The sequence below is a fragment of the Eucalyptus grandis genome, chromosome 1 (assembly GCF_016545825.1).
Source record: "Eucalyptus grandis isolate ANBG69807.140 chromosome 1, ASM1654582v1, whole genome shotgun sequence".
NCBI lineage: Eukaryota > Viridiplantae > Streptophyta > Magnoliopsida > Myrtales > Myrtaceae > Eucalyptus > Eucalyptus grandis.
Window position 1 is genome coordinate 11,051,432 of NC_052612.1, and position 26,871 is coordinate 11,078,302.

The 26,871-nt window shown below is 40.6% G+C and overlaps 3 protein-coding genes across 3 annotated transcripts; all 3 read left to right on the forward strand.

The window, feature by feature from the left end:
• The first annotated feature begins 12,833 nt into the window (after positions 1-12,833).
• Positions 12,834-14,514, forward strand: LOC104433855 (anthocyanidin 3-O-glucosyltransferase 2). Its single transcript, XM_010046730.3, has one exon. The coding sequence runs from the start codon at positions 12,934-12,936 to the stop codon at positions 14,389-14,391; it is 1,458 nt and encodes a 485-aa protein (XP_010045032.2). The 5' UTR covers positions 12,834-12,933; the 3' UTR covers positions 14,392-14,514.
• Positions 14,515-15,839: 1,325 nt separating this feature from the next.
• Positions 15,840-16,420, forward strand: LOC120295415 (anthocyanidin 3-O-glucosyltransferase 2-like). The gene is made up of 2 exons (XM_039316541.1): positions 15,840-15,935; positions 16,016-16,420. The coding sequence occupies exons 1-2, from the start codon at positions 15,840-15,842 to the stop codon at positions 16,418-16,420; spliced, it is 501 nt and encodes a 166-aa protein (XP_039172475.1).
• Positions 16,421-20,710: 4,290 nt separating this feature from the next.
• Positions 20,711-22,467, forward strand: LOC104433846 (anthocyanidin 3-O-glucosyltransferase 2). The gene is given in 2 exon segments (XM_039307415.1): positions 20,711-21,385; positions 21,387-22,467. Coding segments are annotated over 2 exon segments (1,446 nt in total). The 5' UTR covers positions 20,711-20,840; the 3' UTR covers positions 22,288-22,467.
• The last annotated feature ends 4,404 nt before the right edge of the window (positions 22,468-26,871 follow it).

Sequence of the window (26,871 nt, forward strand, 5' to 3'; positions counted from 1 at the left end):
TAAAGAGTTTCATCTCTGAGCTTAGAATTATTGATTCTATTTCTAGGCCATTAAAAATATATTATGACAATTCAGCTATAGTTTTTATGGCTAAAAATGCCAAAAGTGACAATCGAAGTAAACATATTAACATCAACTATATAGCCATAAGGAACATATTAAGGAGAATAAAGTGGTCATCAAACACATTAGCACTGAATTGATGACAACTAATCCTTTAACTAAAGGCATGCCACAATGGACTATAACAATCATGTTACTAGTATGAGGATAGGTCTCATCATGTGATTTGTTGTCATATGGACGATTTTGTTGTATGAAACTCTTATTCTATTGTAATGTCGATTCTCAATTTTTGGTATATGCATACTATTGTTTATGAGAATAACGTTTATCATTGATTCTGAAATAAACATAGGGTTTATTCATTAAGATGTATTGTCTCATATAGGTTGATATTAAAGAAATAAGATGCATTATAGTACATTAAAGATATTACTCGCTCTTAGAAGACATGTTGTCATGATTCGTGTGTTTTGTTTCTTTTCCCTAAGCATGAAGTTTTAGTGGTTTTGGTTGGATAATCTGTATGATGAAAATGTTGGGATCAAAATGGAAGAATGTTATATATATAATGTGATCCCACATTTTGGGACCCACGTTTTTTCTATTTTCAGATAGTGGTTATTCAACATGATAAGAGATGGTTTATAAAAGGACAAACATTCATTTTGTAAGAATAATCACAAGGTATAACGCAAACCTTCTCATTTTAGAAATACACTATCATTATGTGAGAGAATTGGGTTAGTAGAGTGTGCCCGTAATTTCATCGAATCTCCATAAATTTCCGACGAACACAAATTCAAATTACTCTGATTTTGTTTTTCCGCATATAATTTTTATGTCTAACATAGAGAGCACCCATTTCTATGATCCCTAAGGCGGCCACCATTGAAGGGCAAGATTGAGTTACCACGTGACTACATGGACCATTTAGAGGTCTTGCCTGAGGGGTTCTTGGTTCGGACGACCCGTGTCGGGAAAGTGATTGAGTGGGCCCCGTAGGTTGTGGTCTTAGCACAACCAGTGATGGGGGGTTTTGTGTCTCACTGTAGATGGAACTCTATCCTAGAAAGCATATGGTCCGACGTAGCGGTGGCCACATTGCTTGTACATGCGAAACAACAGTTCAACGCGTTCGAGTTGGTGGTGGAGTTGGGCCTCATGGTAGAGATCAAGATGGATTATAGGGTGAATTTCCAAATGGAGAGTGACGTCATCATGACAACGGATGAAATAGGACATGGGATACAAAAGTTAATGGGGAAGTTGGTAGCAAGAGGCGATAAAAAGTGTAGGAGGTGGGTGAGAAGAGTAGGAAAGCGTTGGCTGAGGTTGGCTCTTCTTACTTGACTTTGGGTCATTTGATTGAAGACATCTTAAGTAACATGCCTTGATTTAGGTGACTATAATTGTCACAACCCCAACTCCATCTCCAGGGTCTCAAGCAGCAAGGGTTATTTTTGCTACATCCCAGGCGTGTTGCCGTCCCGTTTCTTTTTATCTTTTCATTGAGCACATGCGGAAGCGTACACATAACACTCAGACAACAACATACACCCAGGAAAACAATCATTTACAAACATACAATTACATCAGTTACATTTACAAGCTCGTTTTATCACGTCTGTTATTTTTATAACTACTACATTTTCTATGCTCAAAAGGCTGGGGTAAACCTTAGCTCCTCTAGCGAAACTGCAACTCCTTCATGCCTACAATTCTGAAAAACAACGGGGTGAGTCATGGACTCAGTAAGTAAAATCCCTAATTCTCTACTAGAAAAATATCTCATCATCAAAATCCAGTAGTTACAACACTCGCAATGCAATGTCGATGGTAGACCAATAGCAAACTTATTGCTATCCTCAATTATATGCAATTGTTTATCACCGCATACTTCAATGCATGCTTACCTTCAACATATCAATGAACACATCAACATATCATGCTTATGCATATACCGGCACTCATGCAAATTCATTTATTGTTGTCATCGCTCAACTTGCCCCTCCCGGCTCAACCAAGGCATCCAGCTTCAAGCTAAGCATCTCGGCTTAAGCAGGGCATCCCGGCTCAACCGAGGCATTCTGACGTTAGTTCACCAAGGCATTTGGGCTCGACCTAGGCATTCTGGCTCAGCCAGGGCATCCCGTTTAATGAACAAGGCATTGCCGCCAACGTTATGTGGCGACGAGCACTTTTTCCTCTTTAGGTGCATCATATAAGTGCATCACACAAGCCGGTTCTTCATCTTTCATCTTAGCCGATGCATACAAGGCCCGAGGGCATACTCATTCAAGTAGGTGTGCCATCACTCTTAACATCATACTATATAATATGCCGGAAACGATTCTTGGTTTGTGGCTTGAGTCGCATGCTTAGGCCATCACGACTTGATGTTTATTCCAAGCCGAATGAACCTCGATCTTGTCCCGGGGCGGAACACACTCAAGCATGCAAACATGAGCAAACATACAAAATAACATTACAACATACACACGGTTTACACGGGTGAGCACACCACTAAACTCGACGATGTAGGCTATCGCTCTAGCCAAGAGTTAGAGATTCTACTTACCTTCGATAAACCTCGATAAACTATAGGTGATTTCACCAAAATAGGGTCGTCTTGTGAGGTGGTGGGCGAGCAAGGCTGAGAAAGGGAGGGGACAAGCAAGAAAGGAGGAGGAGAAGAAGTGAGCCAAAGGTCGGAGAGAATGGATGGGGGTGGTTCTCTTATTTATAGGTCAAGCTTCATTAATGGCCCTAACTTATTCTTCAAGGAAGATCCTATCATCATGATTACCGAATCTTCTCCTTGCCACCTAAGTTAGTGAGTCATATCTTCATTTAAGGACTAGTCTCCAAGGAACACGTGTTACTTATTCTCCAAGCCACTCTTAATTGGTCCATCTAAGCTTGTAAGTCACAATTTCATCATTACTTGGCCTAACTTAATCTCCAAGGAAAATCTTATACAGTGATGCTCAAATCCTCAATTGGCCACCTAAGCTAATGATTCATTCCTTCATTTAATGCCTAAGATATGACCATCATTAGTCTTGGATTTTTGGCACATTTTTTTCATGGCTTTTCTTGCTTATTAAGCCAAGCATTCTAGAACATTCCATGATATGGTTCATTTATGCTATAAATCACTAACTTATTTACCAAGGCAAATCTTTTGCCATTATTACATAATATTTAGATGGACACCTAAGATGTTGACAAGGCTTCTTACATTTAATGCTTTCTTATCTTCAAGTCAAGAAAACTCTAGATTGGCTTCCTCCTCAAGTTGGGCGTGCAGCCCCCTTCCTTTCCAAGTTGGGTGTGTGACCCTCTTATCTCAGGATGAAAGAGAGTTTCAAGCAATTTCTGGAATCGGCATTGTTACTATATCAAACGAGTTCGAAAAATTATAAAATCTTGATATGTTGTAGAGAAGACCTCAAAAGAAATTTTTTGTGAAGGAAACTTAGCCAAATTCGTACTGTGTAAAAAGCAGTAATTCAATTAACACAACCCAAAAATTCATCCGTCGAGCAGATTTAACGGTCAGAGAGAGAGACTCTTTTCGAAATCCAAATCTTCACAAACTCTTTTAAATTTTAATATGTTGTAGATATGGATGTCATTTAAAATTTTTGTAGAGGAAGCATATCCAAATTCGAAAGGGAAGATTTTATAAAAATTCGAGAAAACAACCTGATTACCGTTCTCACTATACTGAGCAGGTTCTATATGGTAATTGATTGGGCCTTTGTCCCAATCATTTCACCTAATAAAAATATGAAATTTAATTATGTTATATATTAAGATGTTTTGAATAACTTTCATGAAGTAAGTTTCTCCAAATTCGAAGTACAAAGAGCTCTATAAAATTGAAAAGCAATAAATGTCTAGCAGTTTCGAAAAATTGGGAAATCAAAACCTATGAAACTCAATGTGGCAAGTCTATGGAGGAGAGGTGGTGCTCTACTTGGCTTGCAAGATCACTTGCTATCATTTCCTTAGGTCATGAGTCACCCTCCCTTCATTAATTACTTTGGACATATAAGCCTCCATGCTCATCATCCTCATTTAATGCTTTTCACACTTGTTCACACTTATTTTCTAGGAAGGTTTGACTAATCCAAGGCATATCTAGCTTAGCCTCCTAGTTAGGACTAAAATAAAGGTCGAAATCGAGGATGTTACAATAATGATTGGAATCTTTGACATTTCTAGTATACACACGTTGAATAAAAGGTCAGCTTATTGTAGAAATCTAGCATAGTATAATATTTTTTTCCACAAGCAGCCTTATCCACTCCTGATCTAACGGCTAGTAAGATATTTGCAATTTAAAATCCTCAAAAATCAAGGTTAGACTGTTTGTATAAAGTTTTATTTACTCTAGCAGCGTATGATCTAATATTTCATTTCAAAATATGTGTTCACATTTAATGGTTGAGAATATCAATCACATCTCTTAGATAGGCCTCAGTCTAGAACTATATGATAAATAATTTTAGGATAGGCTTGATTTATGAGCAATTCGGTGGTTAAAATCAATTAGTGTATGAATAGTGCCAACATTTGTGTGTGAAAGATTTGCCTAATAAGTACATTGTGGATTGATGAATTTTTCTGAGTCTTTCGTGAGATCTCTTAGTGATGACTTAAGAAGTCACTTAAAAGTCATTTGTTAATCAAAATCGTGGACTAGAATAGTCCCTTCGTCCCTTTCTTCTCGCAGCTTGTGCCATTGCCCATGAAATACTTTTCAAAGAAGTTTCAATTGAAGTTGTGGACTAGAATAGTCTCAAACTGTACAAAATCATTCTATCAACTCTCTCTCTCTCTTTGTGGACTAGAAGAGTCTCAAATTGTACGAAAATCATTCTACCAACTCTCTCTAGAATAGTCTCAACTTGTGCAAAAATCATTCTACCAAAACTCTCTCTCTCTCTCTCTCTCTCTCTCTCTTTCTCTCTCTCTCTCTTTGTGGACTAGAAGAGTCTCAAATTATACGAAAATCATTCTACCAACTCTCTCTCTCTAGAATAGTCTCAACTTGTGCGAAAATCATTCTACCAAAACTCTCTCTCTCTCTCTCTCTCTCTTTGTGGACTAGAAGAGTCTCAAATTGTACGAAAATCTTTCTACCAACTCTCTCTCTCTCTCTCTCTCTCTCTCTCTCTCTAGAACAGTCTCAACTTGTACGAAAATCATTCCACCAAAACTCTCTCTCTCTCTCTCTCTCTCTCTCTCTCTCTCTCTCTCTCTCTCTTTGTGGACTAGAATAGTCTCAAATTGTACGAAAATCTTTCTACCAGCTCTCTCCCACCCCCCCCCACAAATCGTCCTCATGTATGGAGCACATCACCTTAATCTATGAATAACCTAACATTCTTTGATCCCTGTGTCTAAATTGATTGGCGGTCCGACACTTCATTCATAATCTTCCATCCAATATAAAATATGAAAAAATAATTTAAATTGTTTTTGTGAAATGTCAGCAGGCTAAACTATTTTATGGGAATACCAACAATTTTAGCAAACCAATTTGGTGGTTATCCAGCCTTTTTCTGATCAATAACTTAAACTTGTGAACGAAGGCAATTTGGAATATTGTATGAACATAGTATATTGAAAATTGACATCCATGAGCGTGGGTCCTCCCTCTCATCATTAAGGTGTGAAGCATGTTAGGGTTAATTCTCCTTTGAAAATGCCATGTGAACTTACATTATGAAATACTACAAGTGATCAATGATATAACGCTGAGGATTCAAAACGACTTTGCTTAATGCTTATCTTGGTTATTTCATTGAGTGTCTTAGTAAACTAAAGTGACCACAGATGTAATGCTAAGGATGGAAAACGACGTTGCCCAATGCTTATCTTGACTTTGTCATCGAGTGTTCTTTTAGAATACTATATGACCAGGATATTGACATAGTTTGAACCTTTAGCGAATCTTGGTATCCCAAGACAAACACAACGGAAACGTCCAGAGGAGATGTCCTGATTTCGTGGGTGTGGGCGTAGTTTGCAAAGGAGTCATTTCAAATTTCCTTGAATTGAATGGCTGAAATATCAAGTGTAAACATGAATCCTTGTTAGTCTCTTATTATCGTTTAAGTAATGCTAGAGATATAAAAACTCATATACTAAAATGTTTAAAATATAATATGGGAATCAGTAGATGGTTATTTAAGAAGCAGTAAGTGCTCATCTAAACCGGGTTATTCTTCACCACGATTCTAATGAAATTGTACTATCACATCAAGCTTCAAAGTTAGTAAACATTTCAAACCCCATTTTTTTGGCATTGGGATCAAACCACTGCGCTATTTGGACTATTGTTCAATTTCGTCGGGTTCCAAAGAAAAAAAATTGTTTTTACCTATTAAAAGAAGCAAATTGTTTTTTTTTTTTTTTCATTCAGTGGACCCTTTTTCTCAATGTGTAATCTAATGGTCCGTTCGTTTCACGGAAAATTAGCCAATTCCGGAAAATATTTTCCTGGAAGTCATTTTCCAGGAAAATGACAATATTTTCCGGTGTTCGGCTAAAACTTGCAAATGTTTCGGAAAATGTTTTCCGGTGTTCGGTAAAGAAAATATTTTCTAACCCTTTTGCTTGGGAATAGTTTAACATGGTCTCTGTTGTGAAGTTGCTTCCTTTTTCCCTCTGGGTGTTTTCTTGATCGATCGAAGATATGGGCTAAAAATCAACGCTTCAAGCCATTGGTGTTCAACTCAGAATGAACCCACTTGGCAAAATTATTCTGGGAAACCCAACAACTGAACTTGGATTCATGTTTCGCATCTATTGCCATTTAAAATAGAGTTTTTTGGCAAATAAACACTTGTGAATTAACTCTTGCTTCTGCAGCATTCAGTCAACCAATATCTAGTATTAAATGAGAAGAGTACTTGGTTAACTAACTGGTTCTTAAACTTTTCCGGGTGTAACTTCCTGTCCGAGTGAAATGCATATGATACCTATGCATCCATTCCTGACCAGAACAATTAATTACTTAAGAGATGAGTAGCTACATTCATCTTTTACTAATTCCATCAAATAAGCAGTCAATCTCACTCAAGGCCTCAGATGAGTGCTACCATTTTCGTTTCAGCTATTGAAGAACTATAGCTTTTTTAGCTAATTCTGTTTCTTACCCATGCTAAAGTAGTTCCAAAATCTTCCACAATATTTGTGGAACCCATCCTGGTAATCATCAGTGGAATATTAGCAAGTAAATAGTGGCAAATTCTCCATATGAATCCAGAAGAGCATCATACATAAATTAGGCAAGCATAGGGTCAATTACAAAACACTGCTATTTGACTACAGGTGTTAAATGTCTGAATCCAAAAGACAGTAATAACTACCCGGTTGACCTATGGATTTCATAAAGGCGAAGCAGTCCCGCTTTAAGCAACTCATTCAGTTCATACTCTTTTGACCAGCAAACTCATCAGATCAAGCTATCAAAAATCTTGTGTTACCTCTATTACCTTGAGACTTCTACTGAGCACCTTGCATAAAATTACACACCAGTGGAATTTTGGCAGCCATAATATGTCTACACACCTATCTCTTCATCTACTTTGCAGTAGGTTGTCTAGCCAGAAATGCTTGTTGATGCAGTCAACAGAGCATCAAGGAAGAGTTCTCGATCACCATCACAATCACGATCACCAACCATACACCCAGAGACTGAAAATCTGTGATTAGCATGAGACCAATTGCTCAATGTCCCACCATCAGTTTCCTAGGAAGAAAGTAGTCAACCTAGCAACTTGTAGTTGGTAAATCGCACCGAGCGACCGAAGCTAGAAGGAATAGACGGCGGGGGAGGATTCGATTGGGGGAAGAGGGAAGAGGGAGAGGGAGAGGGAGAGGAGGAGATACCTTTTGAATCTGCTCGGTGGTGATGTTGGTTGGGGGAAACGAGGGTAACACGGGGATCATCTGCGGAGGCTGCTGCATCTTCGCTGGGTCTCGTCTTACTCCTCCTCCTCCTCCTCCTCCCCAACGCGCATTCAATCAAAGGATCGATGGAATCCTCCCCCAAAAACCCTTTATACATGCAAACAAGAGGAGTGAGATCTATGAGGACACTTCAATCCGTGCATACGCCGCTTGAAGACAACTACACGTGGAAGAGTATGAACTGACCAGCAGTGAAGAGGAAGCAGGGCATGTTGCGGAGATCGAGCACCGCTAGACGAGGGGGAGGCTCCGCTGCTGCTAATCATCGGCGTCGAAGGGGGAGGACGAGATCAGAAACCCAGGGCTTCATGAGGGCGGAGATCCAGCACCGCCGACCCCGCTGCTGCTAATCGTCAGCGTCGAAGGAGGAGGAGGATGAGATCAGAAGCCCTAGGTTTCGTGAGAAAGAGGGCAGAAATGGCAGATGAGTAATGAAAGATCGCTCGAGAGCGCGCGACGGGAAAATGATTTCCTCCGGAAAATGATTTCCTCTTTTCAAAAGAGGAAATCATTTTCCACGATCTGATGGGGAAATTTTCCTTTGACCAGAAAACATTTTCCTTGACCATTTATTTTCCGCCGTCCGAACACCGGAAATTCCGGAAAATATTTTCCCGGAAGTTATTTTCCGCGAAACGAACAGAACATTATAGTTGATGTCAGAAAAAAGCACCGCCTCTTTCTCTCTGAATTTCTCCAGATCTCTCTCTCTCTACTCCTCCAAATTTTTCTCTCTCTCTCTCCAGATTTTTCTCAACCACATATTTGTTTAAGGACTCCACCGACTCTGCAGTCTATAAATAGGAGGAAGTGTGTCTTGTGCGTGAGTTGTTGAGTGCTAGGGTGATAGGGGTCTTGTGTAGAAAAGTGTGTGTAGTGGTGTGGAGTGTGAGGCGTGTGAGGCATGTGTAGTGTAAGTGTAGGGTGATAGAGAGTGAGTGGACGTGTGCACAGGTTTGTGAAGTGAGTGGGTGAGCAAGTAAAGTGAGTAGTTGTGAGAGTGTGATGGTATACAGAGTTTGTAATATTATTTATAAAAAAGTAATTATTTTACTTGTACATCCATTTGCTTCTCTACAGTCGACAATACTGTACTATACCTACTTGTGATGTGAATAGGGAGATCACTTCACAAAGAGAGAGAGAGAGAGAGAGAGATTGAAATGCAACATCACATTCATTAGATACCAGATGTCGAGCTTTTGACGTACTTGTAATTTGCAAAAACAACAGAAAAACATTCAAATCATTTGAATCACAGCCTTTGTTTTATGGGTACTCGTTCCTATCGTCTTCGCTATTAGTAATGTTTCCGGGTCCATTGGTTCAAACAATATGATACTTCCCATCACGCTTCTGCATGATATGCATCTTTTCTTTCTTTCTTTTTTGTGTGGAGAGCGATTTATTATCTCGCTGGTAGGCTTTTTGTTATTCATAAAATTCTTTGTGATGCAGAAGAAAAGTGATTAATACTTTTGATAAAGTAAATGGTAACTATATAAATTTGGGTTAATACCGTAAAAACCCTAAATTGACACATATGTGGTAAATTTATCCTAAATTAATATACATTTATGAAAAATTTACCCTATGTTAGTTTTCGTTAAATTAAATTAATATCAGGAAAAATCACAAATGAGTACATCTACGATAAATGGATAATAAAACCCCAAACTAATATATCTATCTATTGTCATGTGTCATCTAACTCAGTAATTTCACGATAGAAATTAACTGGAATCAACAAAGGATAAATTTGTTACATGTATACCAATTTGAGTTTTTTTTTTTTTTGTGGTATTACGCCTATAATTTTTCACACCTTAGGTTTCTATTGACCAAAAAAAAAGCACCTTAGGTTTCTAGATAGATAGCATATCTTGCATATGCCTGTGTGGAAACAACAATGTCAACTATAGCTTATACATACAATGGAAAAATTATTCCAAAAGTCTTAAATCTATTATACTTTTATCAATATAGTCATAAACATTTTAATCGAACCATTTGATTCATGAATATTTTTATATTCTATCAATTGAGTCCATCTAGCCAATTTTGACCTAAAATCACTAATATGAATAGCAAGCGTCCTACAAAGCATGGGCCACACACGATTAATTTTTAATATTTTTTAAATCATTTATTTATATTTCCTTTTCCTTTCTTCTCTTTCCTTCTTTACTTTTACCTTTTCTTTTCTTTTCTTTTTTCTTCCTTTCTCCCTTTTCCCTCATTGGTCATCGTTGGGCCTTGTTGATGCCCGACGACCTTTGTCGGCCTCATGCAAGGGTTGCCCTCGTCCTCACCAGCCCAAGCTTGGGCATGGCCCTTAGTCGAGGTTGGCAGGGTGACCCTTGCTTGAGGTCAATGAATTGACAACATAAGGAAAAATGGAAAAGAAAAAGAAAAAACAAAGGGAAGAGAAGAGGAATAAAAAATAACAAGACGAAAAAAAAAAAGTAAAGACGGAAAATAGAAGGAAAGAAAAAGGAAACGAACAAAATAATTTAAAAAAAAAAAAAAATATTAAAAAAAAATATTAAAATTTATCTATGTTAATATCGATCGTGTCACATAGAATGACTATGTCAACGATTTTTGGTTAAAATTGACTAGATTGACTTAATCGACAAAATGTAAAAAATGTTTATGACTCAATTGGTATAAGTAAAATCTTTAGAACTAAATTGGCAAACTTACAATAGATTTAGGATTTTTTATTACAATTTTCCTTATTATTGTTATTATTTTTTATTGAAATATATTTGTATTCATGGCTTAAAATTTATATATGAGAGGTACATAAACTTTCATGGTAAAGCAAATTGAAATAGAGGAAGGCCATAACACCACAAACATAGCCAAATCCCAAAAATAAGGAGGATCAACAAAATACCAATAGGGTTAAGCATACACTAGTTCCAAAAGAACTAATTTGTCAAGCAAAATTATTGGTAGCCAATCATTAGATCTTGTATTGTTGTTAGTGATGAATACATACCGGAAATTTCTTCTCCTATAACTACGGGGGTTGCCATTTGGGGATGTGAACCTAGGTTCGGCTTCCTCCACACCATTGTCATACGGAGACAATCAAAATAGGTTAAATAAACATAGATCTAACATTTGGAAAAACAAATCTTCATAATTTAATGAGATGCCTGAGCTCTTGCGGTCATCATTAAAACTGGAGGCAGAGGATCTGTACATGGATAGAGTGTGGGGGTATCGAATCCTCAAAAATGTTATTCAAAATTGGTTATAAACACATATCTAACATTTGGAAAAGCAAATCTTCATAGTTGAATGAGACGCTAGAGCTCCTGCGGTCATCATTAAAATTGGAGGCAAAGAACCTGTACATGGATAGAGTATGGGGGTATCGAATTCTCGAAAATATTATTAAACTCCTAGATCTAAATCGGAAGAGAAAAACTTCTAAGTTTAGAACTAAATTTGAAGAGTTCCAACTCTCAAATCTAGAAGTAGACTAGGAGATCATAGCTCCAAGATCTAGATCGAGAGAGAAAAAAAAAAAAAGAGGAAAAATACAAAAAAGCTAAAAGAAAATAAAAACAAATGGAGGGAGGTGAGACAAGCTCAAACCCTACCCATGGTTGAAGGTGAAAGAAGACAATCAAAATAGAAGAGAGTAAAAGACTTTTCTGTCCTCAAGCAACAACCTCTAATATAAGTGCTGGAAAAGGAAATGATTGAACAAAATAAATAGAATGAGGGGATGATTTGGTCACCAAATTTATGTGGTTTAGGAGGTGAGACCTACTCCACGGTAAAGAATAGTAAAGGATTCCGATCAAACGATGTAACGGAGATTATTATCATAATTGAGTCACTCAAATATTCTTGATACTTTTCACCTATTAATTACACCAACTAATTCACAAAATGTTTAGTTTCACACACTTCCTCACGAAAACAATATCTTGATTTCATAAAATAAAAAAAAAAATCCACAAATCTTCACAAGATTTATTTGCTTAAGCGTACAATCTCTTGAATGCGATTCTTGAATACACCAAGCCGCAATCTCCAAATCAGATACTCGAATATCTCGCCGCTCGGGAAAATTTGCGCGGTACACGTCAGGAATGGCTTGGATTCGTGCCCTCTTCCTCAACCAAGAAGACATACGTAACGAATTCTAGGGGATATGTATATTCATCCACCGCCCGGAGAAGCTTAAAATTTGGATCCCTCATGAAGGCCACGCCAAGTGGGAACGGAAAACAAAGTCCAATCGGGACTTTTCTTCTTCTTTTTTCTTTTCACATTCCCGTGGTCGGGCTCTACACATTTTTATCCGATCGGGTTTCTTTCAACAGGTTCGAACTCGTGATATACTCTAATAGAAAGTGAAAAAAAAAGGGGCATTTTACAAATTAATTTCCTAAACCAAACGTAGTCAGCCTTGCGGATGAGAAATTTATACAATAGATGATGCTCGAGCGGAAATCACGCAGAGGATCGAATCTTGCAGCTCTTTCCAGAGTATTATTGTCTGGGCTGGTGTCAGACTAGTCCTCGAGTTGACTCGCAACCAAGCAAAGCCATGACGTCATTTCCCTTCTTGATGCCCAAGCATCTCTCTGCTTTCCCTTCTTTTCGAGTTCCATCCGTTCAAAGGACGACAAATGCATCACGAAATAGAATAAACAAAAGCAAATAAAGCAAATTAAAGAAAGACAAAAATGCCGCGAGAAGTCTATTTAAACGGGAATCTTCCCCACCTCAGTCACATCCCAACACCTGTGATAATCAACATAAGCAGCCTCAAGCTTCATCACCGCCTCTTCCAACCGCAAAACCTTCGAAGCACTCGCTTGTGCTCCGGAGATAATCAACTACGTCGCGATGGCCTACGCTGAGCTTGTGCTCGTCCCAACCCCCGGCATGGGCCATCTCGTATCAATGGTCGAAATGGCCAAGCTCCTCGTTGACTGCGACCCCCGCCTATCCATCACCGTCCTCATCATGAAGCTTCCGATCGACTCCGAAGTCGACTCTTACACGAGCTCACTTGCGACCTCCATGGATGCCACCCGCATCCGCTTCGTCCACCTCCCGCGTGTGAACTCAGACCCCGAGATCTCCTCGGGCACTTTCCTCACCCACTTTATGGAAAGCAACAAGCCCCACGTCAAGCAGGCTGTCGCCGACCTCGCCGACTCGGCTGGCTCGATCCGGCGGCTCGCGGGGTTCGTTATCGACATGTTCTGCACCACCATGATCGAGCTGGCGGACGAGTTTGGAGTCCCGTCCTACGTCTTCTTTACGTCGAGCGCAGCATTCCTTGGGCTAATGTTACACCTCCAGTCGCTCCAAGACGAGCAACACATGGACATTACCAAATTCAAAGACTCGGACACTGAGCTGGACTTCCCGAGTTTAGCGAACCCGTTGCCGGCCAAGGTCTTGCCGTCCGTGGTTCTGATAAAGGAGGCGGTCCAACCATTCCTGGAGCATGCCAAGAGGATAAGAGCGGTCAAGGGAATTATCATTAACACGTTCGATGAGCTCGAACCACACGCAGTGGGGTCCTTGGCCAGCCTCGGGGCGCCCACGGTGTATCCCGTGGGGCCCATATTGAATTTGAAGGGAGAGACTAAAACGAAGGCTGACGGTGGCGGCCGGGGCGACGATATCATGGAGTGGCTCAACGAGCAACCGCCTTCATCGGTGGTTTTCTTGTGCTTTGGGAGTCGGGGGAGCTTTCGCGAGGACCAGGTGAAGGAAATTGCCTACGCGCTGGACCGGAGTGGGCACCGCTTCCTATGGTCCCTACGACGGCCGCCATCAAAGGGCAAGTTCGATTTACCACGTGACTACACGGACCCCGCGGAGGTCTTGCCGGAGGGGTTCCTTGAACGGACGGCCGGTGTTGGAAAAGTGATTGGGTGGGTCCCGCAAGCCGCAGTCCTGGCCCACCCGGCAGTCGGGGGGTTCGTGTCGCACTGCGGATGGAACTCCACCCTAGAGAGCATTTGGTTCGGCATGGCGGTGGCCACGTGGCCCCTATATGCAGAGCAACAGTTCAACGCATTCGAGCTGGTGGCGGAGCTAGGCCTTGCGGTGGAGATCAAGATGGACTACAGGAGGGATTTTCTGATGGAGAGTGACTTTGTTGTGACAGCAGATGAAATAGAGGGTGGAATAAAGAAATTAATGGAGGACGCTAGCAGCGAGAGATGGAAGAAGGTGAAAGAGGTGAGTGAGAAGAGTGGGAAGGCATTGATGGAGGGTGGCTCTTCTCATTTGGCTTTGGGTCATTTGGTTGAGGACATCTTGAATAATATGCCTTCATTAAGGTGACTCCAATTGTTGGAATCTTTAGCATTTTAGGTGTATCCACGTTGAATAAAAAGAGTTGACTCTCATAGCACTAGATCAATTTGTACTCATAAAGGTGAGCTTACCTGCAGTCAATGTAAAAGTAATTTTCACGAGCAATTTTATCCACTCTCGATCTGATGGTTAATAAGAGATTTGCTAGTTAAAATCCTGAAATCTAAGATTGTTTTTACAAAGTTTTATTTACTTTAATGGTGTATGCTCTGATATTTCATTTTAAATGTGTGATCACTTTGAATGGTTTAGATTTTTATTACATCCCTTAGACAAGCCTCAATGCGCATGAATGGTGCGAAAGTTCTTGTGTGAAAGATTTGCCTAACAAGTGCATCGTGGACCGTTGAATTTGTCTGAGTTTTTTTGTGAGATCTCAGTGATGACTTAAGTCGCTTAAATATCATTTGTTGATCGAAATTATGGACTAGAATAGTCCCATCCCATCGTCTGGTTGCATTGGTGTGTGGATGCAACTATTCCGTTTGTCCTTTTCTTCTCCCACTTTGTGCATTGCTCGAGAAAGTCTGTCTCCCTTTCTCTCTCGTTGACAAGTCTTCCTCACGTGTGGAGCACATCTCCTTGATATCTCCGAATAACCTTATATTCTTGATCCTCGGCCTACTTTGGTCGGTCGGTCCCACAGTTCATTCATGATTTTCCATCAAATGTATAATTTAACATGCGTCAAACTTAAAAATTTGATAATTTAACCAAATTTAAATATATCCACTGTCGAGAGAGTTTGAATTTGTTTTGTGAAATGTCAGCAAGCAAAGTTATTTTTTCGGGAATTCAAACAATTTTAGCGAATCAAATTGATGGTTATCTAGCTTTTTACCGGATCGATGACCTGAACTTGTGAACAAAGACTATTTGGTATTTTGTATGAATATAGTATCATGAAATTCGCCTTATTCGTGGGCATCAGTCCTCACTCGCATCATCGACTCATGAGGCATGTTGGGTTGATTTTCCTTTGAAAATACTAGGCAAACTTACACTACGAATCACCACGAGTAACCGGGGATCTAACCCTAAGGATTGAAAGCTGACTTTGCTTAATGCTTATCTTGACTATTTCATAGAGTGTTCTTAATAAACTACAGTGACCGTCGATGTAATGTAAAGGATTAGAAACGACTTTGCACAAACCTTATCTTGACCATATCATGGATTGCCGGCCAAGCTTATCTTGGCCAGTGAGCTGGACTTCCCGAGTTTCACGAATCCATTGCCGGCCAAGGTCTTACCCACCCTGCTTCTGATGAAGGACGCATTCCGAATGTTCCTAGAGCACGCCAGGAGGATGAGAGCAACCAAGAGCATTGTCGTAAATACGTCAACAAGCTCGATTCGCATGTGGTGAGGTCCTCGGGGTGCCCATAGTGTATCCCGCAGGGCCCATACTACATATGGATGGTGAGACTAAAGAGAAGGCTAATGGTGGCCGCGGCGGCGATGGCATCGTCGAGTGGCTTGGTGAGCAACCACCTTCATCAGTGGGCTCTGTGATTACGAGGACTTCACAGAGGTCTTGCCTGAGGGGTTCCTAGACCGAATGTCCGGCATCGGGAAAGTGATTGGCTAGGCCCCGCAAGCTGCAGTCTTGGCCTACCCGGCGATCGGGGGGTTCGTGTCGCACTGTAGATGGAACTCCAACCTCGAGAGCATATGGTTTGATGTGGCGATGGTCATGTGGCCCCTGTACGAGGAGCAACAGTTCAATGCTTTTGAGCTAGTGGCGGAGCTGGACCTCGCAACGGAAATAAAGATGGACTACGGGAGAGATCTCAGGATGGAGTGTGACATCGTGATGGCAGACAAAATAGAGGCCGGAATTAGGAAGTTAATGAAGGAGGCAGGTGGCGAGAGACAGAAGAAGGTGAAGGAGGTCAGCAAGAAGAGTCAGAAGGCGTTGGTCGAGGGTGACTCCTCTTACTTGCCTCTCGGGTCGGTTAATGGAGGACATCTTGAACAATACGCTATGACTTAGATGACTACAATGGTTACAGTGGTTGGAATCCTTTGCGTGCTAGGAGTATTCCTTTCACCAGCTGGAGATAATGTAAGTGACCAGACAGCACAATTGAGTAAAGAAATCACACCGTGACGAGCATAATCCTCAGCCTAATTCAAACGAGTTGACTCAGCAAGGATTAAAAAATTCCCAAGACATCATCATCATCATTATCATGATCTTCAGAACTTTGAACTCTCCTCATCTTGAATAATTTTCCTTGATTTGGCTCGCGCGATCATTGTTTGGCTTGAATTTCCAAGTACTTGTTGCGTGTGCTTTTTTTTCCCCCTTACTGATGTCCAGGATGTTTCTTTTTTGGGGCACTTACAGCTATGTGCTAATTATTCACCTCTCATCGACTAATGAAGAAATATTTTTCTCTTCGAATACATTTGGTGGTTATTGCTTTGGCGACAAGTTAAGACTTTTGTTGCCAAAAGGTTTTTATTGTTGGAACCAAAAAAATAATGACAACTTTGAAAATTTAGAATGAGTGTACAAGTTGGAGGAAGAAATTGTTCTTAGAATACTTTTCTAGTGGCTTCTTGTGTATGACGCACCCTCACATCCAATATAATAGCAGAACACCTAAATTACAATAAAGATGAAGACAAATATCTCACACTTAATTTTTACAAAAAAAAAAAAGAAAATATCCCACACTTATTATCCCAAGGACAAAATGTCAACAACAGGAAAACACAGCCATTAAATGAGCCAAATTTCATGAAGTCTTCACTCCTTCTAACAACGTTAAAATTTCAAGCTCTACGATCAAAAAACCAAATAAGAGCTTCTGATTTCCTTAGGATAGCATTTACTTCTTGTTGAATAGTAGAGGGTCTACCCAAACATAGTCCACCATAAATCATGCTGATTTTCTTTTGTCTTCAATCTTCTCTGGACACCCATCATAAGTCAAGACATCCTTCGAAGAATACTAACAAACAAATCCATAGCTCAATAACCAACAGGCTCAAATCTTCAACAATCAATTTTATATCACTGTAATAGCGTCCCTTAAAATTGATTTTTGAAATCAACAACATCGAGCATCATCTTTAATTTTTCGAACAAATTCGCCTTCAATGGTTTTGTCAAAATATCTGTAATTTGATCTTCTAATCTAGAAATTAAGTTCAATGCTACTATCTTTGACTTGCTCATGAATATAGTGATACTTGATGTCGATGTGTTTGCTCTTACCATGAAAAACTAGATTCTTGGCTAGCCGACTTATTATCACACATTATTTTGACATGACCTGTTTGTTCATATTTTAATTCACACATCATCCTATGAAGCCATATCGCTTGAAAATATCATTAGAATATTTTTTCTATGAAATAAATATGCCATCATTTGTTGCTTTACTTCAAGGCCAAGAAAATATGACATCAATCCAAGATCTATCATCTTGAGCTAGCTAGTCATAGGTTTCATAGCCCCTTGTACATATCAAGTCATCAATACAAAGGCACACAATTATTATGTCACCATTAGTATTTGACTTGATATACAGTGTATGCTCATACGGGCTTTTTTGAAAACCATGCTCTAATAGTTACATGTCGATCTATGTGTACCAAGCACAAGGTGCTTGTTTTATCCCATGTAATGCCTTCTTTACCTTGTAAACTTGATTTTCATCCCTTTTCTTCTCATAACCCTATGGTTGCTCCACATAGACTTCCTCTTCAAGGACACCATTGAGAAATGCTGATTTCACATACATTTGTTTAATCCTCCAATGGTTTTTTTTTTTTTGGCCGAATCCTCCAATGGTTTAAGCTGCAAGTGCTTGAGCCACTGGTGCAAATACTTCAAAATAATCAATACCTAACTTTTACTTGTAGTCCTTTATGACTAGTTTCTAGCTTTGTAACAGCCCACCTCACTATCAGGTTTCTACTTTATTTTGTACACCCATTTGACATGATAGGCTTCTTACCATGAGTTAAACAAGTTAGCACCCATGTGTCATCCTTCTCAGTGGAGTAGATTTCTTCATCCATTGTTTGGATCCACTTTTCATCAACAATTGCGTCATCATAGGACATTCAGCAAATAGACAAAAATGGGGAGAAGTACACTATCGGTGCCATAAGTTGTGTACGGCATTCACTTTGGTGCCAAAAGTTTTTGTTGGATCACTTAAGTGCCAAATCGGAGGAAAAATGATCACTTTGGCGCCACCGGCAAGAAATTCCGGCCAAAATGATTACGTGGCTTTTATATTTAAAAAAAAAAATCGATAAACCCTTTAAACGACATCATTTTCCGTCCTACTTAAGAAAATGACGTCGTTTTGTCGTCCTATGTGGATGGCCTAGGAAAAACGACACCGCATAGCTTATTTGGGATTGAAATTAGGGTTTTTTTTTGTTCATCCTCGCCGACCTAGCTTGCTCGGCCACCGTCGCTTGGCCACCGTGCTCAGCCACCACCGCTCGACCACCATCGCTCGGCCAAGAAGTGATGGGAAAATAGGAGGCGAGGGCGGAGGAGGAGGAGGAAGAAGGGGGGTTGAAGGTGCAGAGAGAGAGAGAAGATGAGGAGTGTGAGGGAAACAAGGAGGGCTCAGATGGAGATGGTGGATTGGGCTCTGCTCAGAGAGTGGCTGGTGCTAGTGTTGTTCTTCGAGGAAGAAGACGACGCCGCCATGGCTTCTCTCTCTCTCTGCTGTTGTTGTTCTTCGAGGAAGAAGATGACGCCGTCATGGCTTCTCTCTCTCTCTCTGCTGGTGTTGTTCTTCGGGGAAGAAGACGACGCCACCATGGCTTCTCTCTCTCTCTCTTTGCTGGTGTTGTTCTTCGGGGAAGAAGACAACGCCGCCATGGCTTCTCTCTCTCTCTCTCTCTCTCTCTCTCTCTCTCTCTCGATTTGGGAATTTAGGGTTTCGACTTGGGGTTTAAGACTCCAAACGATGTCGTTTGGTGGTTTACACGTTGACTGTACTCTCCGACGAACCACATTAGTGTCAAAAATTAATAAAAAATAGCCACGTCGGATTTCCAGCCAACCGGATCGGTGTTGGCACTTAAATGATCATTTTTCAAAATTTTTGGCATTTAAGTGATCCGACGAAAATTTTGGCACCAAAGTGATCGCCGTACACAATTTATGGCACTGATAGTGTACTTCTCCCAACAAAAATGTATCATAGTTTCATTAGTGATTCCATCATTATCACTGTCATCGTCTCTTGAAGATATGTACCTCTCTTTTACGTGAAATAAAAACCTTCCGTATGTCCAAAAAAAGAAAAAGACGGATGCATTGCACAGCCAAATGACTAGTACAAAAGGATTTATAAAGACAAAAAGAAGGGAATTGAGAAAAAGGACGAAATAGTTGATGTTTATATAAACATTTTGGATAGGACTTGTGAATTAAATAATGGTAAAATCACTTTGAATTGTTCTATTAATTAACTATAACTTATTGTGTCGCTTAATAAACTGATTTTAATTGACTCTTGATGTTCTTAAAATATTGCTTATTGATGAACAACGGTTAGTTGTCAAGGGACGAGAAAGGCATTGTAGAGAAAGGAAAGGAATGAATCGCCAGACATAACCGATTTTATATTCTTTTCGTCTTGACAAAAAGGTACAAGTAGCATTAGGTGTACATGGATTTATTTCATAAAACAGATTTAGCGACGTGACAAATCCTAAGCTGGATCGAGTCTTGAATGGAATTTATATTCAAGCACCTTAAGATAAATTTTTGTCCTCAGTCGACAATTCCCATAAAAAAAAATTAGGTATAAAAACTCATTCAGATATTGGACGAAGTGGGATTCGCGCACGGCATGCAACTTGGACGATGGGCATTGATTGCGTCTAAGATGGATCGCGTCTTACAACCATCTCTCTGCCTTCTCTTATATTCAAGTTCCGTGCAAATGAAGAAAGACAAAATTCCGAGCAAAAAATGGCAAAAGATGCCGACAGCAGACGTATAAAACCAGGAATCTTCCGCTTCTCAAAACACGACGCACATAATAATCAACAGAAGAGGGCCCCAGCCTTCTACAACTACGAATCGTCCGCTCCTCAATTCACCGTACATAATAATCAATAGAAGAGGGCCCCGGCCTTCTCTTATATTCAAGTTCCGTGCAAATGAAGAAAGACAAAATTCCGAGCAAAAACTGGTAAAAGATGCCGACAGAAGGCGTATACAACCAAGAATCTTCCGCTTCTCACAACACGACGCACATAATAGTCAACAGAAGAGGGCCCCAGCCTTCTACAACTACGAATCGTCCGCTCCTCAAAACACCGTACATAATAATCAATAGAAGAGGCCCCCAGCCTCATCGACTGAACTTCAAAACACTCGCAGAACTTTCAAAATCCTCACTTGAGGACGGGAGATAATCGCGATGGCCGATGCCGAGCTCCTGTTCATCCCAACCCCTGGCATGGGCCATCTCGTAGCAATGGTCGAGATGGCCAAGCTCATCGTTGACCGTGACCCCCGCCTCTTTGTCACCGTCCTCGTCATGAAGTTTCCCTTCGACTCTGACGTCGACTCGTACACAAATTCCCTCGCCACCTCCATGGCTGCCTCTCGCCTCCGCTTCATCCACCTCCCGCGCGAGAATGCCAACCCGGATTTCTCCTCAGGCCAATTCATCACCAACTTCGTGGAAAGCAACAAGCCCCGTGTTAAGCGGGCCATTGCCGAGCTCGCTGACTCAGCCGGCTCAACCGGGCGCCTAGCTGGGTTCGTCCTCGACATGTTCTGCACCACCATGATTGACCTGGCGGACGAGCTTGGAGTCCCGTCCTATGTCTTGTTTACATCGAGCGCTGCATTCCTCGGCATGATGCTGCACCTCCAGTCGCTGCAAGACGAGTACCATGTGGACATAACCGAATACAAGGACTCCGCCGCCGAGCTGGACTGCCCGAGTTTGACGAACCCTTGCCAGCCAAGGTCTTACCTCCCTGGTTCTGACGAAGGAGACCGTCCGACCGTTCCTGGGGCACGCCAAGAGGATGAGAGCGGCCAAGGGAATTATTGTAAATACGTTCGAGGAGCTCGAACCGTATGCGCTGAGGTCCTTGGCGGGCCTTGGTGCGCCCGCGGTGTACCCCTTGGGGCCCATCCTGAATCTGAAGGGTGAGACTAAAACAAAGGCCTGCGGTGGCCACCAAGGCAATGACATCATGGAGTGGCTCGACGAGCAACCGCCTTCATCGGTGGTTTTCCTGTGCTTCGGGAGCATGGGGAGCTTAGGCGAGGAGCAGGTGAAGGAGATGGCCTGCGCGTTGGAGCGAAGTGGGCATCGCTTTCTATGGTCCCTACGACGGCCACCGCCGAAGGGCAAGGTTTGGTTCCCAAGTGAGTTAATGGACCCTACTGAGGTCTTGCCCGAGGGGTTCTTGGACCGGACGGCCACTATCGGGAAAGTGATTGGATGGGCTCCACAAGTTGCTGTCCTGGCCCATCCAGCAATTGGGGGATTCGTGTCGCATTGCGGATGGAACTCCACCCTAGAAAGCATATGGTTTGGTGTGGCGATGGTCACATTGCCCCTCTACGGGGAGCAACAATTTAATGCTTTTGAATTGGTGGTGGAGCTGGGCCTTGCAGTGGAGATCAAGATGGACTATCGGCGGGATCCCCGGATGAATAGTGATTTCGTGGTGACAGCAGACGTAATAGAGGGTGGAATAAAAAAGTTAATGGAGGAGGTTGACAGTGAGAGGAGGAAGAAGGTGAATGAGGCGAGTGAGAAGAGTAAGATGGTGTTGATTGAGGGTGGCTCTTCTTACTTGTCTCTGGGTTGTTTGATTGAGGACATCTTGAATAATATGCCTTAATTTAGGTGATCGCAATGGTTTAGCAGTTCTGGTCTATGCCTGTTGAATAAAAGAAGTTGCTTTCGTTGTACTTGATCAATCTGTCCTTGTTGAAGTTGGCTTACTAGGGAAATTTCTGATAAATCTGCCGCTACATGAAGCGAATCTTCTAGCATGCAATATAATATAATTTTTTTTATCTGCCAACAAATCAAAAGGGAATAAGCCCCGCTCGTATAAAATTTTATTTACTCTAGCGTGATATGCTCTAATGATTTATTTTAAAATATGTGTCCAATTTTGAATGGTTTAGAATGCCAATTGCATATTTTCTAGGACAATTGAAAAAATTAATTTAGACTTAATTTGCCAACAATGCATTGAACGTAATCAATCACAATTCTTATTTTAATGTATTGGTGTGTGTGGGTGCCACTATTTGTTTTGTTCTTTGTCTTCTCGCACTGTTTGTCATCTACACCTTCAACTACTACGCTTAAATAAGTTTTCTTCTTAAAGTGTCTGAAAATCACTCAATTACTATAATTTTCTTTAGATCTAAAAAAAAATTAAAACTTTTGACATCTGCGTTACCCTTAACTGAAAATTGTCCCCCCCTCTCTCTCTCATTTATTGATAGCCTTCTCAGATGAGTAACACATCACCTCAATCTCCGAATAATCTAACGTGCTTTGATTTTTTTTCATCTAAATTGGTTTGTCGTCGAGTATACTTTGTTCTTGATTTCATATGAGATATATAACTCCACATACATTAAACTTGATAATTTGATAATTTTAATTATATTCAACTTATCTAGCTGAGCAAAAAATAAAATATGAAATCATTCACGTTCTGAAGGAATTTGAATTATTTTTGTAAAATTTCAGCATGCTAGGCTATCCTATGGAAATAAGAACAATTTCAGTGAACCGGATTGATGGTTAGCCAGCCTTCGTGCCAATTCGATAATTTATGTTTGCAAACGAAGACAACTTGCGATTTGGTACAAATGTAGCATCCTGTAAGTTGTCTTAATTATAAGCATTGTCCTTGCTCTCATCATCCACGTGTCAAGCATGCTAGGGTTGATTCTCCTTCAAACTTACCTGGCAATACATTACGAACTAATGCAAATGACCATGGATCTGAGAAGGACTGAAAACGAGCCCAATGTTTTTTGGTCGAAGAGCCTAATGTTTGTCTAAACTATTAAGGATGAGAGTCCAAAAAGTGTTATCCCAATTATTTTAATTTAGTCAATATAGTCCTAAATATTTTAATGATTTGCCAATTTAGTTCTCTCAACTAATTTTTGCCGGAATTCGCTAACTTGGCAGTGGTCTAGCGTTTTTCTTTACGTCACTGTGTGGCATCCCAAAATTCTTGACGACCTCTAGCTACATTAAATTCTATGAATAGGTGATGGAAGTACCATTAAGTTATTTTATGGCCATTTAATCCATAATTTGCAATAAGATATATGGCCAAGCTTTTAAGGGATAATTATGTGATAGGAAAGAAAATTCTATCATTGGCCATGTGCATCATAAATTCGAATTTATGGATTTGTGACTATAAGTTTAATGGCCTTATTATTTATGCAATTAGATATTATTTAAATGATGATTAAGATATATTATAAATAAAATAGAATAAAATAAACTTGGGCCATTTAAGTTTGGGCTTTAGGCCCAAGTGAGATGGGCCTAAAGTGGGCCATAAGCCCGGCCCATTGTCGCATGGAGGGGTAGCCACATGGCTTCCAAGTGTCTTCGGCAAGGGAGACACTTGTCTCCTTCTTAGGGACAAGTGTCCCCCATGCAAAGAGGGGGTGCATGCAAATATATAAGCATCCAAAAGAGAGAGAGAGAAGGAGAGAGAGAGAGTGGCTGGTGGAGGATTCGGCCAAAGGGAGAGAGTTGCCGAGAGAGAGTGAGGAACCGAGAGAGAAAGGGGGAAGCCGCGCGGGGGAGGAGGTCCATTCGTCCGTCGCCGGTGTGCCGTCCGTGTGCTCGTATTTGCTCGGTCTTAGAGGCAAGTTGGGACTGATTTCCACCCCTTGCACGTGTGCCTTGCATGTGTGGTTGAATTTTGGATGTTTAGAGGTTAGAAATCGAAGTACATGAGGTTTGTTCTTGAGAATGTTTGCTGTTTTCGTGTGAACTGCTCGACCCAGAATCTTGTGAGAGCTTGCATGCATGTTTTGAGTTCGATTTTGACTTTGATCTATTCATGAAAGTTGTAGCTAACATCTTAAACTACAACATACTAAAATTTGGTGGAAAATGATGGATATTTAAGGGGTCAAACTCTCATCTTACGAAGATGTCAGATCTGGAATGTTTTCGCATGAATCCGCTCGAGTCAGAATGTTGTGAGAGCTTGCATGCATGTTTAGAGTTCGATTTTGGCTTTAGTCTCTGCATGAAAGTTGTATCTAACATCTTAAATACAACATACAAAAATTTGGTGGAAAATGATGGAGATTTGAGGGGTTAAAGTCTTATTCTACGGAGACCTCAGATCTGGAGAGTTTTTACTGACCTCTTGCTGGATTTGTGGTTGCATGTTGGTTTGTGTTGATAATCTCACTTCGATTCCTTCATGGAAGTTGTAGGAGACATCTTAAAATACAACATACTCAAATTTGAAGTGAAATGAACAAGTATAGCCTAGTAAATCAACTAAATCTTGAAGACGATGATTCTGGTGATGTATTCCGAGATACCCGAGACTTCAAGGACATAGATGATGACTATACTCTGGTTATTTTACCTAGATCTCTTCATGAAACTTGTAGAGGATACCTTGATGTATAACATATCCGAATTTAAGAGGAAACGAAAGAGAATAGGTAGGTGAAATCTCAATATTTCGGAGATGTGTACACTGGACGATGCGGTAGTGGATCCAGAAGCTTCATGAGACTGTATAAAATAATTTAAAAATAATCTGGCTTGGAGTTCTTCATGAAAGTTGTACGAAAATGTCTTGGTTATAACTCGTTAAAATTTCGTAATTTTTGGAGGTCTTATGGATATTTTAATCGAATTTCTTTGGAAACTGTGCATTCTGGTTTCATCCGAAAATTTCATGCTGTTTTGTGTAAATTATGGATTTGTGTGGATTTCTCATTGGCCGTGTATTTTGCATGAAATCATTATCCTATTGCCTTATTTATTACTTGCCTTAATTTTATGATTTTTGAGATTATATAAATAATTAAATTTAATATTTTTGAAAATGGCACAAGCTGGAATTTAAATAAAAATAAAAAGGGGCATGATAAATGGATTATTTTAATTGGCATAAATTCCATGAATTTTATTGCACCATGTAGTATGTGTGATGAGGTCTAGATGTATGCATTAAGATGCATGTGTGAATTCAAATGTTGAACATGATTGTTGATTTGCCAATACATCATATGCCATGCTAAATTAAGACCGAAATTGGTGAACATGAATAATGTTGAATGAGGAGATTGTTGTGGTGGATGATGATACTCGGTGGCCTAGTGGCGTAATTCCGGAGATTCCCCGGGAGTGTCGGGATGCCCGGTGGTATACGGTACGTAATTCCAGGGGAGGTTTGGTGGTATGTCGGTACATAATTCCGGAAGCCTTGTCGGAGGTCTTTGCCCGAAAGGAATGCCTCGCGATGCCAGTAGGGGTGCGGGATGCCCGGCCAGGGAGTGTAAATGCCGGAAGCCTTGTCGGAGGTTTCTGCCCGAAGGGAATGCCTCGTGATGCTAGTTGGGATGCGAGATGCCCGGAATGTGACATCCCGATTTTCCAATTCTATTTTCAGAGAATTGAGATGGACATTTCGTTGGCACGCATATAGTTCTTTTCCTTGAGTCGGCCACTCATGTGAAAACTAGTCTATCGGATGAAGTCGTTAAGAAATTCTAATGCATCGGACTCGAGAATTTGGCCAGGAAGCGACCTTTCGACCGAGCTAATCTACAAGGGTCATTACGGCACAAATAAAAATCGATTAGAGACCGGAGATAGGCTGACTTGACAGAGGCATGTGATCGAGTGTGGGTGATTCCACCGGATCGCATAATCCTCGTCGATCGACACTGGACCGATTTTTCTATCGATTGGGTACCCTATGTTCGTATTTGAAACCTTGAGATTACCTCGACAACCGAAAGTCGCCAATGTTTCAAAGATGTACATTGTGGCTTGAGATGATCAACCACAGGTCAAATGCATGAAAATTTCTAAAGTCTACCCGGTAGGTTGGGTCGCGCTTGTATCGTGCCAAAGTGAAATTAACCGTGGAATTGAAATTGAATTCAGAAATTGGAAGTCCGGGTGTATCACAAATCATTTTAGGAATATTGACTCATCTTTGGAAAATTTTTCATGCAAGCTGAGCTTTTCAGCATAATAATCAGAGTATGGTTAATTTGGTTCGGAAAATTGGTAGGCCCTCTTTTGGTGGTATTTTTGAGATCAAGATAGTTCTATGGTCAAGTAAATAATTGAATTGAAGCGTGGTGACATTGGGTTAATTTAATTGAGCTTCAATTGGATGGGATTGATTGAGAAATGATTGAATTAAGTGTACAAAGTTCCATGCCCCGGCGGA

What these genes read in the sequence shown, in the direction of transcription:
- LOC104433855 (XM_010046730.3), top strand. Translation starts at nt 12,934, where the DNA reads ATGGCCTACGCTGAGCTTGTGCTCGTCCCAACCCCCGGCATGGGCCAT.
- LOC120295415 (XM_039316541.1), top strand. Translation starts at nt 15,840, where the DNA reads ATGGATGGTGAGACTAAAGAGAAGGCTAATGGTGGCCGCGGCGGCGAT. An exon ending in CACCTTCATCAGTGGGCTCT is followed by an intron (nt 15,936 to 16,015) that starts GTGATTACGAGG and finishes GTGATTGGCTAG; the next exon opens with GCCCCGCAAGCTGCAGTCTT.